Source organism: Lacerta agilis, chromosome 17 (genome assembly GCF_009819535.1).
Source record: "Lacerta agilis isolate rLacAgi1 chromosome 17, rLacAgi1.pri, whole genome shotgun sequence".
NCBI lineage: Eukaryota > Metazoa > Chordata > Lepidosauria > Squamata > Lacertidae > Lacerta > Lacerta agilis.
The window spans coordinates 8,147,460-8,167,329 of NC_046328.1; the positions used below are offsets into that span (position 1 = coordinate 8,147,460).

At 47.7% G+C, this 19,870-nt stretch overlaps 1 protein-coding gene across 1 annotated transcript in view; it reads left to right on the forward strand.

Moving 5' to 3' along the window:
• MMP17 (matrix metallopeptidase 17) overlaps nt 1-8,181 on the forward strand; it is a 153,271-nt gene extending 145,090 nt beyond the window's left edge. Inside the window, exons 8-10 of the mRNA XM_033174839.1 lie at nt 1,104-1,256; nt 5,224-5,481; nt 7,841-8,181. Of these exons, the coding sequence (XP_033030730.1) occupies nt 1,104-1,256; nt 5,224-5,481; nt 7,841-8,166 (737 nt within the window). The 3' untranslated portion in view covers nt 8,167-8,181. The remainder of the gene's footprint in view (nt 1-1,103; nt 1,257-5,223; nt 5,482-7,840) is intronic.
• The last annotated feature ends 11,689 nt before the right edge of the window (nt 8,182-19,870 follow it).

Below are 19,870 nucleotides of genomic sequence, written 5' to 3' on the forward strand. Positions count from 1 at the left end.
CTCCTCCACAGCGGCAAAGGTGAACCGGCTTATACTTGAGTCAATAAGCTTTCCCAGGTTTTTTGTAGGAAAATTAGGTGCCTCGGTTTATATTTGGGTCGGCTTATACTCGGGAATATACGGGTAGGTTATCCAGAAAAGAAACCAGCACCTTCTGCAGACAGAGCATATTCTCTCCCGCTAAGCTACACTTCCCCTGTGTTCCTGAGAGCATTTGTGATAAGTTAGCTTTGGAACACTTTGAACTTTGGGTGTTTAATACCTTTTTCGGAGGGGGAGGCAGAGGAGGAACGATACGACCATACGATATTTCTCCGAGAAATATTGGGAAGCTGCCCTTTTTGTAGCAAAAGCTTCATTAGGGATGCAAAGAACATCTCGATCTAATTGCATGCATTTCCCATAAACATACAAAGGGCACCCAATTCGAAGGCTGAGGTTTTAATTTTCCCGTCCTTTCTTAAAAAAAAAAAAAAACCCAAAAAAACCCACCATCTTCAAATAATTTGTAATTGCTGCTATCCAGACTGCATTCCAATGCATTATTCATGCATCGGCCCGTGTCATATAAAACAAATATGCAAAGTGGTGCATAATTACCAGTTGATGAAATAAATCCTTACAACTGTATTTTTAAAAAGAAAAAAATTGAACCGCCCTGCAGATGTTGAAGAGCTTGGAGAGGGGGTTGTGGTGTGCGCTCTCCCCCCCCCCCACACACACACTTTTTGCCTTCTGCACTATTAGGCTAGGATCCAATTTTCTGAAAGACTACGTCACCAACTGATGGAATTGCAGAAGTCAGGAAGGAGCCAAGCCACCTTGAATACAGACTTGCAAGGGCCGTCTTGAGTTAGCAAAGCATTTCCCCGCCTCCCATGGGGATTTTTGCTGCATGTGCATCGAGCGGGAGGTTACCCATGAGAATGCTAACAAAACCACAAAGGCTGTTGGGTCTCTGACCACAAGTTCCGCAAGCTTCCTTCAACCAGCTGTAGTTCAGAGGGCTGCAACAATTAAAAAAAATTGTCAAGGGAGAAAAGGAAGTGCCCCTGGGGAAGAAAGAGTTGCATCTCCTTACTAACCAATGCCTCTTCATCCAGGCAAATACTTCTGGAGACTGACTCGCAACAAACATCTGGTCTCCCTCCAGCCAGCTCAGATCCATCGTTTCTGGCGGGGGCTGCCTCTGAATCTGGACAGCGTGGATGCTGTTTATGAGAGAACCCACGACCACAAGATTGTGTTCTTCAAAGGTATGAGAAAGCATTTGACACAGTTGTAGGTGACCCTCTCTTTGGCGTTCCCAGATTCTCTGTTCCCCCACTGTGTCTAAGCCTCTTTGAGCCTCATCTCTAAGCTTTAGAGTTCAGATTGCCCAGCTGGAAGAAAATTACTCGTCTCAGGTGACAAGCTTTGATTTGAGAACAGATGATCAGGCTGAACATCATTGTAGTATTCTCCTGGGCTCTCCCAGCTGCATGTTGCTACTGCCTTGTGGCGAGCAGTGGCACACCTGGGTAATTCTAGACTTTGGAAGGCATGGTCTTGCAAGGAAGCTTCTTTTTAGATCGGGGTGGAGGATCTGTGGCATTCCACACATTCACAGCATTCCAAATCCCGCTGGCCTAGCCAATGGGAAGTGATGGTGGGTGCTGGAGTCTAGCAACATCTCGAAGGCAACAGGTTCCCCACTCCAGCTTTAGATGGTAATGTTCATTACTTCATTTACTCCAAAATGCCCTCAAGTCCTGTCCTGCAAGCATCACTAGGGGGCCAATAGTGCTTGACATGGATTGATGACATTATTGGCCTGTGCCGGGTGTTGTCACCACATGCCTCCAGCCAGCATTTCACCAACTCTTTCCAACTATGGATGGGGGTGGGAATGTAAGTTTCACTTTCTTCTTGTTTTTTTTTTTTCAATCTTAGGTTCAGTTCTTCACATTGCCACATCAATTTGTGATATATATATATATATATATATATATATATATATATATATATATAAAGTCCTGCTGCAAATTCATTAGTATTTTACTGCAAATTTATCCTAATACAATTTTGCCTAATCTACACATTTTTGCAAAACAATTTCCCCTAGTGCAATGCAGTTTTGTATGCTATTTTTATTCATATAGGCATTTTTGTGCATACTTTACTCCAGTACATATAGTTTTTTGTACACCTCATTTTTTATGAGAATGGTGGCTGGCAATTACACGCAGGCTTGCCAATGTGTGCTCCTCTACTGAGTGAGCGCGCTCCCCGCAGTTCACTCACCTAGAAAGCCTCTGCATAAAGCAGAGGTCAGCAGCCTAAGGCCCACGGGCCAGTTACGGCCCATGAGCTTCCTGGAACCGGCCCACGGCCATTCCGTGGATTGGCGTGGGGATTCCGTGCTTTTTATGGCGCCATATTTTTTTCGTGCTTTTTATGGCGCCATTTTTTTTTCTCGCTGCAGAGACCGACACCTGGGTCGGAAATAGTGTGTGTGCATGCACACGGGTACTCCTTCGTCCCAGAAGTGCGCCAGAAATAGCATGTGTGCACTGACACAATAAGAAATTGCATCTTTGTCTTCTTCTCCTTGAAATCAGATGGCATGGTAGGAGTTGACAGGGAGAGGGATTAGTCCTCTTTATTGTAAACATGACACAAACATGGAATTATACATGTGTCAAGGATATTGTTAGGAGAGCCTGGTGTTGGCTCGTTGACTGAGCAATGCTGCCCTCCACTGGCTAATCTGGAAAGGAAAACCACAACCAACAAGAACTGAAATGCAAAACACACACAGCCTTAGGAAATCTCCTCGGTCCCCAACCAACCAAAACAGTGGAAGGGGACAGAGATTGCTTTGTCCTCCTTTCTCCCACACCTGGCAATACTGTAGTCTTAACCCTAGTCTATGCAGGTAGGAAGAAGGTGGTTTGGTTGTATTTTTTTTGCTAGAGTCACAACTCTGAAATATCCCACTAATAATCTAGTAAGACCCTCAGCATTTTAATTTACAGCAGCCTGCCTGACCTTGAGTCCTCCAGACGTCCCCAAGTTGTCTAGGTAGACTCTGCTTACCTTATAGCAGGGCTAGAGAGTTGGACTCCAACTCCCATCAGCCTCAGTCAGCATGGCCCCTGGTCAGGGAGGATGGGAGTTGTAGTCCAACAACATTTGGAGGGCCATGGGTTTCCCATTTCCATCCCAATGCATTTATCTCACAGGATGGCCATTAAGCGAGTTGGGGACATTCTTCCAGATAATGGGCTTGTTTGGTTCAGTCATGTCCGACTCTTCGTGACCCCATGGACCAGAGCACGCCAGGCACGCCTATCTTTCACTACCTCCCGCAGTTTGGCCAAACTCATGCTAGTCGCTTCGAGAACACTGTCCAGCCATCTCGTCCTCTGTCGTCCCCTTCTCCTTGTGCACTCAATCTTTCCAGGGAGTCTTCTCTTCTCATGAGGTGGCCAAAGTATTGGAGCCTCAGCTTCAGGATCTGTCCTTCCAATGAGCACCCAGGGCTGATTTCCTTCAGAATGGATAGGTTTGATCTTCTTGCAGTCCATGGGACTCTCAAGAGTCTCCTCCAGCACCATAATTCAAAAGCATACATTCTTCGGCGATCAGTCTTCTTTATGGTCCAGCTCTCACTTCCATACATGACTACTGGGAAAACCATAGCTTTAACTATACGGAACAATCCTAGGCTTCCCTTGGCTGCAAGGCTGAGATCAAAAAGCTTTGCTTCCATTTCTGAGTTACCACAGTTTGCCATGTCATTTGAATCTAGACATTAAACTATGGTTAATTAGTGAAAACAAGCCAAGCCATTGTTTATGAAGCTGATATTAAGGATGTTTAAGATTAACCACAGTTTAGGACAGCATGCTAAGTTGCAGCTAATGGATAACCACAGCAGAAGCTTCCGATCTCCTCCTTGTGGCTGCAGGAAACAGAGACAGAAAGTGGGATCCCGTGGAGAGGATAAACCATAGTCTAGCATATTATGCCCAAATGCAGTTACTATCTCTTAATATATTAATTTTAAAATATTGCTGTGGAGGAAGACACACTGTAGAAAATCATTAGAGGACATACATTTAGTTCCTCCAGCCTTCCCTAACCTGCCCCCCCCCGATGCTGTTGGAATTCCATCAACCATAGCCAGAGTGGCCATTTGGTCAGAGATGATGGGCATTATAGTCCAGCAACATCTAGAAGGCACCAAGTTGGGAAAGGTTGAGTTGATTTTATTTAACAAATTTTATATATCACTTGCTTGTACATAAAACCTCTAAGTGCTTTTAAAAAAAATAGTTTTAATTAAAATTGTCATTGAAAGAGTTAGAAACAGGAAGTTAGGAATTCAAAATATAATTAAAATCAAAAAATAACCAAAGACCGATTAAAACATATATATAAATAGGCTTGCCTGAATAAAAATGTTTTTAGCAGGTGTTATAAAGTATACAGGGAAGGTGACTGCTTGATGTCAATTGGCAGGGAGTTCCAAAGTGCAGATGCCTCCTTACAAGTGTGGAATGGACATTGTGTGGCACTTGTAGCAGTCCGGTTCTGCAGATTGATGCAGCCAAGTGGGCATATAAGAATAAGGTGGTGCTTCTATTTTTACCACACCTACAGCTTGAGTGAGTTAAATTGAAAAGATCACTTACAGGTTTTGGAGTTCAAAGGCTTTATTCATGCAGGAACTATCTGCACAATGAGTGGCTGAGGAGAGAAATAGCATAGTTCTTCTCCGTAGAGAACAGCAAACGAAATAGTTCCGCTTTTAGGGGTGAAGTTAACTTAGAGAGACTTACAAACAAGTGCTTGCTGGATTGCTAGACAAAATAGTGCCCTCTTGTGGTTTAAACTCACATATGCATTAACTAGAAACTCGTGAGGAGGGAACATGTTTGCCTTCCTCCAATGCAAGTAGCATTATATCATGCACCAGTAAGGATGTATTTCCCCGGCCAATAAAAAAAACACAACACACACAACATCAGTAGAAAAGCACAGACATATACACACATCCTCATAAAAACAGACTCCACAGCAAGTGGGGGTGTGTGCTTAACTTTTGGGCATTTACTCCTCCTGGAGTGTTGTGAACTCAGACCTAAAGACTACCACTGTCTCTCTTTTTTAGAAGCTAACTCTGTGCTGTGAAGCAGGAATGACATTGCTACCTACCTGTCTGTTTCTTCTCCCCAGGGGACAGATACTGGGTCTTCAAGGACAATAATGTGGAGGAAGGTTACCCCCGGCCCATCTCGGATTTTGGCTTGCCGCCGGGAGGCATTGACGCCGCATTTTCCTGGGCCCAGAATGACAAGACTTATTTCTTTAAGGACACTCTCTACTGGTGCTATGATGACCACGAGCGGAGGATGGATCCTGGCTATCCTTTGGAGACCATGTTGTGGAAGGGGGTCCCTAGTGGGCTGGATGATGCCACACGGTGGTCCGATGGTAAGTGTTAAGCACTGTATCCAACGGGAGGGGCTGACGAGGCTTTGCCCTGTGCTCAGAATGCTATGCTACAACATAAAGGCCAAAACGAGTGGGATCTGCTCGTATGTGTGCCTCCTGACTTGCAATATTTCAAATATGACAAATACACATACAGTACCTACAACAAAAGGTTGCTGCATGGAACACATCTATGCAGGTTACCAGCCATGCCCATTGTCAGGGTACTGCATTCCTTTCCCCCTCCCAAGGGTCAACCAACATTCTGTTCTGCATGCTCATCCCTTTAACTTTCTCCCCAGCCAGAGGTCAGCTGTGGCTACTGAGCATGTTCATAGACATCTGGGCAGCCATTGTGAGAACAAGATGCTGGACTAGATGGGCCTTTGGTGCCAGCGCCTTCTGTCAAGAGTTTGGGTGTAACCTTCGACGCCTCTCTTTCCATGGAGGCACAGGTTGCAGCCACAGCAAAGGTGGCATTTTTCCATCTCCGCCGTGTTAAGCAGTTGGCCCCCTACCTCTCTCGCCCTGATCTGGCCACAGTGATCCATGCGACGGTCACCTCTAGACTTGATTATTGTAACTCGCTCTACGCGGGGCTGCCCCTAAAGCTGACCCAGAAACTCCAGCAGGTGCAGAATGCCGCGGCGAGGCTCCTTACCGCGTCTTTGCCACGGGACCACATTCATCCAATGCTTTACCAGCTGCACTGGCTCCCGGTGGAGTACAGGGTCAGATTTAAGGTGCTGGTTTTGACCTTTAAAGCCCTATGTGGCTTAGGACCCTCATACCTAAGGGACCGCCTCTCCTGGTATGTCCCGTGTAGGACCTTAAGATCCTCAAATAATAATCTTTTGGAGGTCCCGAGCAACAAAGATGCTAGGTTGGCTTCAACTAGGGCTAGGGCCTTCTCAGTATTGGCCACAACTTGGTGGAACAGTCTATCACAAGAGACCAGGGCCCTGCCGGATTTGGCAACTTTCCGCAGGGCCTGCAAGACGGAGCTGTTCCACCTGGCCTTTGGGTTAGTTGCTGTCTGATATTTATGCTTCATTCTTTTATTGGTGGGTTATTTGAAAATGAGACTGCAGTTTTAATATTGAATTTTTAAATTTGTATTTTAATCTGTTATTTTAAATTGATTGTGTTTATGTTTTTGCTGTGATTTTAATTAGTGTTAGCCGCCCTGAGCCCGGTTTTTGGCTGGGAAGGGCGGGGTATAAATAAAATTTTATTATTATTATTATTATTATTATTATTACAGCAGGTCTCTTCTTAAATTCCCATATACTCCACCATTTAGCTTAGTATTGTCTATAGTAGCTTTTCCCAACCTCGGGTCCCCAGATGTTGTTGGACTACAACTCCCATCATCCCTGACCACTGGTCCTGATAGCTAGGGGTGATGGGAGTTGTTGCCCAACAATATCTGAGGACCCGGGGCTGAGAAAGGCTGGTCTATACTGACAAGCAGCTTCACTCTAAGGTTTCAGGCAGATGTGCCACCCAGCCCTGCCCAGATGTGCCAGGGGTTGCACCTAGAGCCTTCTGCACACGAGGCTCTGTGCTCTGTCACTGAAAAGACAGTAAGATTGCAGTTCGCATGTTTCTAAGAAAAGCAAAAGAATGAATAGGGACAAGGGAAGAGGGAGCACTGTTCTGCTCGAATCCTGCTTGTGGACTTCTCATAGGCATCTGGTTGGCCTCTGCAAGAACAGGAGACCAGACTAGATGAATCAGGTCCTGCAAGTGGCATGGACTTGTTGGCTGCAGAGAGGAATGATGGGAGGAACCAACTGGGGAACCATGAAGGGAAGAAAGCTCAGAGCCTGGGGAGCAGCGGTGGGACAATGATGAGTGGTCAGAAGGAGAAGAGGGAGAAGACCAGGGAAAGGAGCTATAGGAAGCCGAAGGGGTAACAGGGCTCAGTGAGTTGGAGGAGTAGATGGCAGACAGCAGTCGAGAATCAGAGGCAGAAATGAACCAGGCTAATGAAGAGTCACAAGTGTCCCTTGTCTTGCTGCAACAAAGTCCCCTCTCCCTCTGACTCCCAAAACTAGGAGAGGGCTAAAATGGGTGGAGCAAAGACAGGCTGCAAACAGGCACAGTCTCCAATTGCTTGGAAGAAGTCCTGGAGGGGAGGAGACAAAGATGGCAGTAGGAAGCAACTGGTTTCACGGCGTAGGACCTACAGGGTATGATCTGCTGTGCTCATTAGGCCTAAAACCCAGTCAAGTCTGTGAAGATCATGTTCCTCTAATAAAGAGTTAACTCCAGCTTTGAACTATGTGATTTACTGACTGACTTGCTCCGTGACAGCAAAGCTCTTCTTAGGTTCCCCTTTTGCTTCCTTTTCCAGGGGCAACCTACTTCTTCAAGGGAAAAGAATACTGGAAAGTCATGGACAGCGACTTGGAAGCTGAGCCCGGTTACCCACAATCCATTGCCAGAGACTGGCTGGTGTGCAGCGACATGCAGGCGGATTCGCCTGAGCCGGCCGAGAGCAGCAGGACAGGGGGCCGGTCCAAGCAGGGGCACCATGACGAGAGCCGCTCCGAGAGCGAGGTCTGCTCCTGCACTTCTTCCTCTCCGGGGTCGCCCTCATCCGGCTCAGCTCTCAGACTCTGCGTAGGCATTGCCTTCGCCAGCCTTTGGACAGTGGCACAGCTTCAGAGATCGCTATGACAGAGGGTGTCAGTTGGACCATACCGCAGCAATTCAGGGATTAAAGGGAAGAAATAGTTTTTTTTAGAAATAAAGCAAAACAAAGAACAAAATCACAGGATGCAACACGCCGTTAAAATGAGCGACACAGTTAACATTCCTAGGAACGTGAAGGAAAATGTTTCAGATTCTCCATGAGAAGTGAACAGCCTCTATTTTATTTTATTTCCCCTTTCTGGTTATTTTTGTAAACAAAACAAAAAAATGAAAAAAGAATAATGTTATTTTAAGTTAACAAGCTTCGACAGCAGCTTCTGTGGGTTTCTCACTCCCCGACCATCCTTGTCTCCTCACTTCCTTGTCCCACCGCATCACCACCCCCCACCACCCCCCCAAAAAGAATAAAGACTCTCATCTTGCCATTGGAAATATTCATTAGAGGTCTATATTGCTTTGGACATTTGAAAGACAGCAAGAAGGAAAGCGCTGTCGGTTATCGTGGGCAGGGGCGGGAGGCGAGAGGCTGGGCATGTTGGTGGCCGGTTCTGTTTGCATGGTAATTGTGAAAAGGAAAGGGGAGGAAAGGCACCATTACACAAGTGTGGTTGTGGTTCCACGTGCGGAGGACTGAGACCAAAAATCCAGCCCTGGCACATTTGTTTCAGAAAGTGGCGACATCCTCAAAGTCGCTCCTATCACAGATGCAGCTGGCGGAGGGCCACAGCTCAGCGGTAGGATATCTGCTTTGAGTGCAGAAGCCCACAGGCTCCATTCCTGGCATCTTCAGGTGGGACTGGGAACCTTGCAGCCAGTGCGTCCCCAACTCTGGCTTGTGATGCTGTGCATGCGTTATCTTATCATAGCCACAATTCACACCTGCCCTGTGCTTTCCTGAGAAATCCTGCATTTTGATGTGTTTTGATTTGAAAACATAAAGCTATCTAGACAGAGCCAGGCCCCATCTCTGCCCACTGAGCACAGGCTACTCAGAAACACATGCAACCATGCTGATGTGTATCATCCAGCAATCTGAAACACAGATTCTGACCTCCATGCGTTTTTAGCCCGTGGATTCAATATTATTTCTGTTATTGATTACCTGTCCTTCCCTCTGAAGTCCCAGGGTGTTGCACAACTTTAAAACACAATATTAAAAGCAGTTTTAAACAACTTTTAAAAAGGTAAAGGTAAAGGACCCCTGATAGTTAAGTCCAGTCGCAGATGACTCTGGGGTTGCGGCGCTCATCTTGCTTTACAGGCCAAGGGAGCCGGCGTTTGTCCACAGACAGTTTTTCCGGGTCATGTGGCTAGCATGACTAAGCCACTTCTGGCGAAACCAAACTAGCACACGGAAACACCGTTTACCTTCCCTCCGGAGCAGTACCTATTTATCTACTTGCATAATTTTTTTGGCATGCTTTTGAACTGCTAGGTTGACAGGAGCTGGGACCAAGCAACAGGAGCTCACCCTGTCGCGGGGATTCGAACCGCCGACCTTCTGATCGGCAAGCCCAAGAGGCTCAGTGGTTTAGACCACAGTGCCACCTGCGTCCTTTTAAACAACTAACGATCACAGAAATAAGGTGGATTCTTTAAAAAATTGACACCTCAAGTTTCAAAACCAGGGTAAAGGGTGTTCTGAAAAATTTCATTTCTTTCCAGACGGGGGCAGCAAAGACAACCCAATTCAGCAGAGAGAGCAAAACCGCCAGTTCGTTGAACATCCACTCTGATTTGTTCTCACAAAGTTTGCTGTGGAGGTTGGACAGCATAGGCAGCTTATTGAAGATTCGTTCTGATTTGTTTGCAGGGAGATTAGACACTGTTGTGCCCAGTAACCGTTGTCCCGCACTTTCCAGCGGCTTTTCCAGTCACTTTCCTGTTTGCAAAAAGGCTGGTTTTGAGGGCGAAGCAGGTTTGCTGCAGAACAGCACCAAATCAATTTCAACTGCACAACTGAAATTTGCCACTGCGCCGTTGAATTCCACTCTGGAAGCAGTGTTCGAAACTCCCATTGTTCTAGGCGCATTTTGTGATGGGGAATTTCATTAGGGCGAGCAGTTTCTGAGCTCTGGGCGCAGTACTGCGCCTAAGATTTCAGATTAAAACTGCAGAGTGGAAGGAAAGGAGGACCTTTTTCTGCCTCCCCACTTCCAGCTACTCTCTGAAGACTGGAGAAGAGACCCTCTTAAGAATATTAGGGGGGTGGGCAGGGGAAGGTCTAGACCATGTGAACATAATATTTTAGCTGCAGTTCATTCATTTTCAGCACTGTATTCTGCTGAATATAAAAAAGCACGCCTGGACATTCCACTGTTGCACACACAACCTCAGCTTAAGGTGTCGTTTAGCTCCCAGCTTTCATATCTCCGTTTCTAACAATGTCTGGAAGTGTGTGCGGGGAGAGAGAGAATGAGACTGGTCCCTTAGCAACATAAGATGCAGAATATGCCTTGATATTTCGGAATACGGCTTGAAATTTAGTTGGAACTCAGCCCGAACTCAGTTCAGACATTTCTCAGGTGGGTGCCATTGCCGTTCCAAGAGAACGAGGGAGGTGTTCATGGTGAGTTCTGGCACCTCTTTGTCTAGAAAAATAGCACTGGCTATACCCCGACCAGAGATACTATCCCTCACTGTAAACTCTGTACACTGTGCTCTCCACAGGGCAGGAAGGTAGCAGACAGGCAATGCCCCCCCCCCTGGGCTGGATGTCAGTACAAAGGGCATTTCAACAAACAATGCACAGGGTAGTGATAGACCAGCAAAGTGCAAAGTCACACAAAAATATATCACTAAGGGCAACTGCTCCAAAATAAGGAGTACAAACAAACAAACAAATTACAAAATAAAAATATAAAAAATTCCTTCCAATAGCACCTTAGAGACCAACTAAGTTTGTTCTTGGTATGAGCTTTCATGTGCATGCACACTTCTTCAGATACAGATGTGTATTCTTCAGATGTGTATCTGAAGAAGTGTGCATGCACACGAAAGCTCATACCAAGAACAAACTTAGTTGGTCTCTAAGGTGCTACTGGAAGGAATTTTTTATATTTTTTTATTTTGGTTTGACTATGGCAGACCAACACGGCTACCTACCTGTAAATAAATTACAGAAGTAGTCTTTTTCTTTACAGAATCATGTTGATTGTCCTCAGAGCCGTCTTAAGGGGATCTGCCGCCCTGGTGCGGCTATCCCTCCGGCGCCCTCGCCATGCCGCCTCTCCGCCGCCTCCCTCCCGCGCTTGCCGCCCCTTGGGAGGGGGGTGGGCGGGCGGGGGATGAGGGGCATGGCGCTGGAGCGGCGCGGGGCTCTGCGCGCCCTTCCAGCGCTTCCGGGACGGGAGGCGAGGGCGGCCGGCTCGCGCTCCCGCGCGCAGCCGGATGGCACGGCGCAGCCAGGCAGCTCGCGCTCTGCGCGCAGTCGGAGGGCGCGGCGCGGCTGGCCAGCTCGCGCTCCATCGCACGGCCGGCCAGCCAGCTCCCTTGCTCCGCTGGGCAGTTAGAGGGCGCTGCCGGCAGGCGCTGCCAGCGGGGCTGGAGGGCGGAGGCGGCCTCCAGGCCATTGCGCCCTGGCGCGCCGCGCCACCAGCCCCAATGGATGAGACGGCTCTGATTGTCCTAAATCAGTCTGTGAGCCAGCTCGCTTCCTGCATGTTTGATTTTGCTCCCTTCTGCTCCTCCATGCAATGTTTGGTCAGGCAAGTCTCCTGTGCTGATAAGTATTTCAGGAACTTTGGCAAGACTCCTCTCAACAGCCAGCTGTAGCACTTTTTTCTTTTTTTAAAAAAAGACCTGACAGATTTTGTTGGCAGTTGGCAGAGTGTTAGTCACTGAACGCGGACCGCAGAGGGAAATGAAATCCTTGTGATGCTTTACTGAGCAACCTGAACAATAACAGCATATAACTTGAAAGGAAAGGAACAGAGGGGTTTGGTCTTTCTTAGTTCAGGCCTTGTACATGTCAGGAAGACATTTGAGCTAAAACAAACAGGGACAACTCCCTCAGAACAACACAGCCAATCAGAGCATGGTCTACCTTAGTGAAGATCACGCCACTCTACCTGGTTGCTAAACAACAGCTCTGTCCAACCCCTTCTTGACTAGTTGACTTTTACGCTAACAGAATTGACCCTTAAGAAGAACATTGAGGCATCTGGCTTGCTGCTAAGTGCTGTCAGTTTTGCAGCTCCAAATGGAATGGAGAGAAGTCTTTTACAAGTCTTGTTCCAAAAGCCCCCCAAGCAGAAAAAGGGGGTCAATTCAGGGCAAAGAGAAACAGACTGCTTCCATATTGTCACTATTTTCAGGTACACAACAAATCCCTTTTCCAAATTCAAGGTACACAACAAATCCCCTTTCCAAAAAGATTGGACTTTTTGCAACAGAAGAAGTGACAGAGGGAGGTGCTGGTAAGTGTGGGATACCAGTTCATAGAATTGGAAGGTACCATGAGGGTCATCTAGACCAACCCCTGCAATTCGAGAATCAGCATCTGTGACAGATGGACACCCAACCTCTCTTTAAAAGCCTCTGAAGAAGGAAAGTCCACCATCTTCCAAGATAAGTCCATTCCACTGCCAGACAGCTCTGACTGTCAGAAAGTTCTTCCTGATGTTTAGTTGAAATCACCTTTCTTGTAATTTGAAGCCATGAGTTCGAGTCCTACCCTCCGGAGCAGGAGAAAAACAAACTTGCTCCATCTTCCATCTGACAACTCTTCAGATATTTGAAGGTGGCTCCTCTGCCTCCTCTCCTCCAGGCTAAGCATACCCAAATCTTTCAACCGTTCCCCATAAGGCTTAAGTTTCCAAACCCTTGATCATCTCGGTTGCCCACATCTGCACACATCTGCCTGACACACCATCCTCTAACCTCCCCTCGAGTCAGAATGAATGCCCAATGAACAGATTGCTTTGGAGGCAACCTCACTTCTGATCACATCCACACCAGACAGTTAAAGCATTCTTTTTACCACGTTGACAGGCATGGCCTTTGTTATGTATTGAAGTTCTCACTCTAGGCCACTAGGGGTGTGTGTATATAGTTCATTCTGCTGCAGTTTTCACTCAGGTCCGCACATGCAAATGAGGGGTTGAAAGTGACGTTCAGGGATTGGGTAACTACCGAAAGTTGTTACTGTTGCTTTGTAGCTGAGTTCTATATAAGCAGGCTGCTGAGCCCTTCAGCTCACTTCTGTTCCAGCCTGAGAATAAACAAGAGCTGCTTGGAAATCACTGTGTTGCCTGCTGTGTCCACCCACAACTTAACAGCCTTCCCCCGAAGTACCTTGGGAGATGTAGTTTGCTATGGGTGCTGAGAGTTGTTAGGAGACCTCTCACAGAGCTACGGTTCTCAGCACCCTTAAAAAAAAAACCCCGTTCTATCTCGCCTGTCAGAGGCAGGATCTCTCTGAATACCAGTTCCTTGGGAATCACAAGCAGGGAGAGGGTTACTGTGTTCTGGACCTGTGAAAAAAAGGATGCTGGACTGGATGGGTCTGATCCAGGAAGGCTCTTCTCATGTTCATATGGTTTGCCACCTCAGGAAGACCTGGGCTTCTAACTGTCAATCGATAACTCTCGGAATCAGCAGTTGGAAGGGTTCCTGGAAAATGCACTTAACTGAGCAAAGGGAGAGAGCTGATAAGACCCATTGCACTTTAATGAGGCAAACATTTGAGAGAGAGTTTGGTTATCTAGGGTAAGGGGGAACTCTACAAGGCCTCGTGGAAAGTCTCTGCATGGAACTGGGTGACCTTTCCGTAGTGCAGTCCAACACAAAGGAGGAGAGTGGGGCTCCCGGACCTTGCCTGGCTGTTTGCAAGAATCACTTGACATGCAACGATGAGGGGGGAAATGAACTTTTTCAAATTCTCTCCCCTATACAGCACTTGAAGGCACCACAGCCTCCTTTGCCCCTGCAATGTGTTGCAAAGAAAGGGCGTGAATATAATTTGCCTTTGCCCAGAGGCCCTCCACATCCATTCTTATGATTATCCCCATTCTGCAAACGGCTTGCCGCTCAGTTTCCTGGAGAGTAAGGCTCTCAATAGCTGCTAGTCCCAGTGGCGCTGTGGTCTAAACCACTGAGCCTCTTGGGATTGCCGATCAGAAGGTCGGCGGTTCAAATCCCTGCGACAGGGTGAATTCCCGTTGCTCTGTCCCAGCTCCTGCCAACCTAGCAGTTTGAAAGCACGCCAGTGCAAGTAGATAAATAGGTACTGCTGCGGCAGGAAGGTAAATGGCATTTCTGTGCGCTCTGGTTTCCGTCACGGTGGTTCGTTGCGCCAGAAGCGGTTTAGTCATGCTGGCCACATGACCCGGAAAGTTGTCTGTGGACAAACGCCGTCTCTCTTGGCCTGAAAGCCAGATGAGCGCTGCAACCCCATAGCCGCCTTTGACTGGACTTAACCGTCCAGGGGTCCTTTACTTCTACCTTTTTACCATATTATATCCAGGAGGAGAATTATGGTGCTGGAGGAGACTCTTGAGAGTCCCATGGACTGCAAGAAGATCAAACCTATCCATTCTCAAAGAAATCAGCCCTGAGTACTCACTAGAAGGACAGATCCTGAAGTTGAGGCTCCAGTACTTTGGCCACCTCATGAGAAGAGAAGAATCCCTAGAAAAGACCCTGATGCTGGGAAAGATGGAGGGCACAAGGAGAAGGGGACGACAGAGGATGAGATGGTTGGACAGTGTTCTTGAAGCTACTAACATGAGTTTGGCCAAACTGCGAGAGGCAGTGAAGGATAGGCGTGCCTGGCGTGCTCTGGTCCATGGGGTCACGAAGAGTCGGACACGACTGAACGACTGAACAACAACAACAACATCTAGGTGGAGAGAAGGTGTGCCTCTGAACACCAGTGCCTGAGGATCACAAGAGAGGAAAGAGCTGCTACACTCAGCTGCTGTTTGCGGGCCTCAGAAAGGCACCCAGTGGGCATCTGCGGGAAGCAGGGGCACCAGCTCCTGTGGGCCAAGCCCTTTGGGCCCCGCCAAATATTTTTGGGGTGGGTGCTGGCCCTCCCCTAATGTCCCAAAAGCACAGAGCCGAGCATGGCATGGCTCCAGTGGCCGACTCCTTCTCCTCCTGCTGCCACAGAGGCAGGCCGGTGCGTCCATTTAGGCGAACTAGGCAGTTGCCTAGGGCGCCAAAATGGAGGGGGCGCTGGACAGCCTGCCCCCTGCCGCCGCCCGGTGCCACTCCACCAGCGGCAGAGTGGCAGGGAGGGGGGAGCAGCCCAAAATTGGGCTTCTCCGCCCCCTCCGCCAGCGGCAGAGTGGCGGGGGAGGGGGGAGCAGCCCGAAATCGTGCTTTTCCGCAGGGCCGGTGCTAGGGATTGGCTGGGGGGGGCGCACCAGAAGGTGATCTCACCTAGGGTGCAAAAAACCCTAGCACCGGCCCTGCACAGAGGGGAAGGAAGGTTGAAGCAGCCTCTCACTGCAGGTGATACCAAGAGGAAGAGGAAGAGGAGATGCTGGCCATTGAAGCTGCGCTGCCGCCATGTTCGGCTCCACCCCAAGCTCCCAACGTCCTGACATCACGACCACGACGTCGCCCCGCCCCCCAATCACCCTCACAAGCTGGTGCCTCTGGACAGTGGTGAGTGCGAAACAGCAACCTGGGTCTGTTCTCGTGGCAAGATGATGTCAGGTTCATGACATGGAGTGACCCATTTCCTGCATGGTGATGTTGCGTTGCAGCGCAGGGGCCCTCCCTTGTCAGGCTAATGTTGTGGTTAGTGCGCACTTTTACTCATCAGTTAGTTACACAACAGTGTGCAGATTCCAACTTCATTAGAAGCCGTTATGCAGGGCAAGAGAATGGCACTGGTTGGAAAGGCTTGGGCTCTGACAAAACTTGGATTTGGGGCCAGTGTCGCCATCGGTGGCTCTTGAAGAAAGATGTCCCCTTTAACAGGGTCCCCCACACACCATTTGTGTGTGTGATGTGCCAAGTTTTAGGTGTGCAGAGCCTCCGAGTGGCCCTGTTTTACAGGGACAGCCCTGGATTTACAGAAGCTGTATAGGGAAGTTTTGCTTTTGTTTTTAATGTTTAATGTTTCATTATGTTTGAAGCTGCCCAGAGTGACTGGGGCAACCCAGTCAGATGGGTGGGGTATAAAAGGAAAATAATAATAATAATAATAATAATAATAATAATAATAATTATTATTATTATTGAATAAGACGGCCCTATTTTCATTGGAGAAATGCTGGAGGGAATGGATGTGATGTCCTCACTTCTGTCACGACAGCTCGGATCACTCTTCCAAGATGACAGCTCATCACCACTGCCACAAACAGGTCTAGCAACCCAGTCAATTAAGTGCTGACAGCAGCCAAGATGGCATCTTACAGTGCTTAACCGCAAATCTAGCAGCCTTTAGATCGATTCCTAAAGTGTTTCTGCTCCCCGCTACTCTTCCTTAAATTATACAACCCGCCACTTTGACCTTTTGTCTGGGCTCCTGTTAAATTTTGCAATGAGAAAACCTTGTAGATGTTGCCATGCATTTCAAGCTTCCCCCAGTTGGTCCCAATCTATCTTTTATTATCCTATTTAGTGCTTAAAATAACAACAGTGCATAAGGTCTAGGAAGTGATCGTTTTCCATCCTATTTCCCCCACCCTACCCCCCACCCTTCTCCTGTTGCCACCCTTCTCCTGTTGACTGGGGGTGTATATGTGAAAACAATGCAAGTCAATCAATAAGGCAAATGAAAGCATGTTTAGTGGATAGGAAAGGTCCCAATTGCAGCTGTTAGTTAGTTAGTTAGTTAGTTAGTTAGTTAGTTAGTTAGTTAGTTATTGCATTTCTATCCCATCTCTCTCAAGATTGTGTACACTGTTCCCCTTCTCCCCATTTTATCTTCACAACAACCCTGTTCAGATAGGGTATCTGAAGAAGTGTGCATGCACATGAAAGCTCATACCAAGAACAAACTCAGTTGGTCTCTAAGGTGCTACTGGAAATAATTTTCTATTTTGTTTCGACTATGGCAGACCAACACGGCTACCCACCTGTAACTGTAAGGTAGGGTTAGGCTGAGAGGCAGTGGTGGTCCCAGGGTCACCCAGTGAGCTTCATGGCTAAGCAGGGATTCAAACCCTGTTCTCCCAGGTCCTGGCCTGATACTAACCACTACACCATACTGCATAAAATAACTCTTAATCGGCTATACGAATGATGTCAGTACCTGAGTGACTTTGCAGTAGAGATGAGAGGAAGCAGGTGGGTGGCTTTTCCGAAAAGCTTTTACCCTCTGTGGAATACCTCTTTCTGCTGCGCACCCCATTTTTGGAGGACTGCGAAACAAAAAATCCTCCTGACCTCACTCTGAATAGGCTTTAGGATGTGAACATTATTATTGTTTAATACATTTCTATACCGGCCTTCATCCGAGGATCACAGGGCGGTTTACAATATAGGAACACAAAAACACACAACGTAGTAACAAACAAAACAATAAACACCTCCCACAGTATTATTGTTATTTTATATAACAAGATGTAATTGGCTATGCTGCATCCTACATTCAGAGTGAGGGCAGGAAGCACCATCTGCTCTGACTGGCTATGTGAAAGCATGACACCATCATTCTTAATGAGCAATCCCTGATTGGTTGGGATGAGGACCCGAGGAACAAGAAGACTCGGGGTTTCTGTTGCTGCTGTTTTAAAAAGGGAACTGCAAACACACATAAAAGATAAATACTGGAAGTGATTGAACATCCCAGACTTCCTGGGGCCCCAAAGTCTGCCCAAAATATTTATACTGAGCAGGGCAGGGCTGTTTTGCTCCCTCTTTGTTATCTGATTAAAAGTCCTTGTGAATCAGAATCCTCATACTCCGTAATTTGTGATCGTGGGCCACATTCCCCTTCCCAGCCTCGTCATGACCTGCTTTGTGGGTGGTATCGCAAAATAAAATCTCTGCAGATGACATACCTCTGGTTACATTCCACCTGCAGCAGGTGGCCTTCTCTCCACGGCGCCTAATTTCTCATAAGATCACACAAAATTGATGGGATGATGTCAGGGTGACAGAATGGCCATTTATCTTTCCAGAGTTTTCAACTCCTTGTAACCTCTGGTTTTCTCTTTGAACACGTCATCACACAGGAGCGTGAAATTGCTTTCGGAGGCTGTATATGCATCCTATGTTTAAAGCACATGGCTTTCCCCAAATAATCCTGCAAACTATAGTGCGTTAAGGATGCTGAGAATTGTAGCTCGGCGAGAAGCAAACTACTATTCCCAGGATTCTTTGGAGGAAATCACGTGGATGGTGTGCAACTGAGCCCTGGGTCTCAGGGCATGGTCTGAACATACCTGATGCAACAGCTTTGTTATAGCCAAGCAGTCTTACTCAATCATACTATAACATACTTGCACAAACATACAACAGGTGTGAGATGTCCTTTCTCCTGCCCGACAGACGCAGACAAGAGCACTTGCGTGTAAGAAGTCTTTATTCAGGTAAGCCTTGGCAGCAGACACAAAGTTCAGGAATCAGGCGCAATGTTCAGAACTGAACAGAAACAACGAAGATGTCCCAACAGCTGCCATGACCCACCCACCAAGCTTTTAAAGATGAGGTGTGGAGTGCTCACTGGGCTGCAGGAGCTGTTGGAGAAACACCTTTGGACCAGCATTGCCTGCTACCTGATCGCTGCTGGTGCCAAACCTGACCTTGAACTGCTCTGACCCTGCCTCTTGCCTGACCCTGTGTAGCAAACTCTGCTTTTTTGGACTGGCCCAAAAGTGCACAGCATCTCCATGATTCCTTAAGGAGCATCTCCAGGCAGAACTTGGAATGTCCCCTGCCTAGAAACCCTGGAGAGCTGCTGCCGGTCAGAGTAGGCAACACTGAGCTCAATGGACCATTTCAATAAAAGGTGGCTTCCTGGGTGCTGTCTCTGTAGTTAGAGGCATCACGTTGCCAGGTATGGCTCCAGGTTTGAGCCTGCCATTCCCTGCCAAGCGCTGTCTGGTGGGCGCCTGTAATTCACCCTCAAAAGAGGACCAAGGAAAGCAGCAACCGCAGGTGCTAATTTATAGGCATAGCTGCAAAATTAGAAAGGATTGCTATAAGCTAAATAGAAGTGCAAGGCATACTTCTCGGTCGCCTGTCCATGGACTCACTGTGGATGGTCAACTCCGAGGTCCCTCTTGTTCTCCCTTCTGAAGGTTCTCTATCCTTAAGCCAGACTTTTCCTGAACAATTCTGCCCATCGTTGTTGGCATCCATCTGTCTTGGGAGACAAAGGAAGAGTGTGCCATCAGGGGCAACGTCAAACTGTTGGAGAGCCTGCTATGGCTGTGGAGACCAATATGGGAGCGACAAGTTTTGTTGCAGCTGGGGCAGAGGAAGGCGTCCAGTTGTGCTGATGCAGATGCACCATGGCATTTCGTCTCTGTCAGGAATGAGCCAGTTCCAAGCGAAGGTTTGCAGTCAATGGCAGAAAGCAGCCAGGAACAGAGAGACTTTGATGTTAGTCAGACAGGGGAGAGCCAGCAGCTGTAGACTTCGGCTCTTTCTGACCTTGACAGAGAGGCTGATAAGGCAGGAGCTGAGAGCAGGCTAGAACACAGCCAAAGCTTGCCGGAAGCACAATCAGGTGTGAATAAACTCAGAGACAGCCTCTCAGAACCATAAGAGGTTGGAGCTGGTTCAATAAGTCTGGGGAGTCGGCAAATGGGAGGGTTGTTAG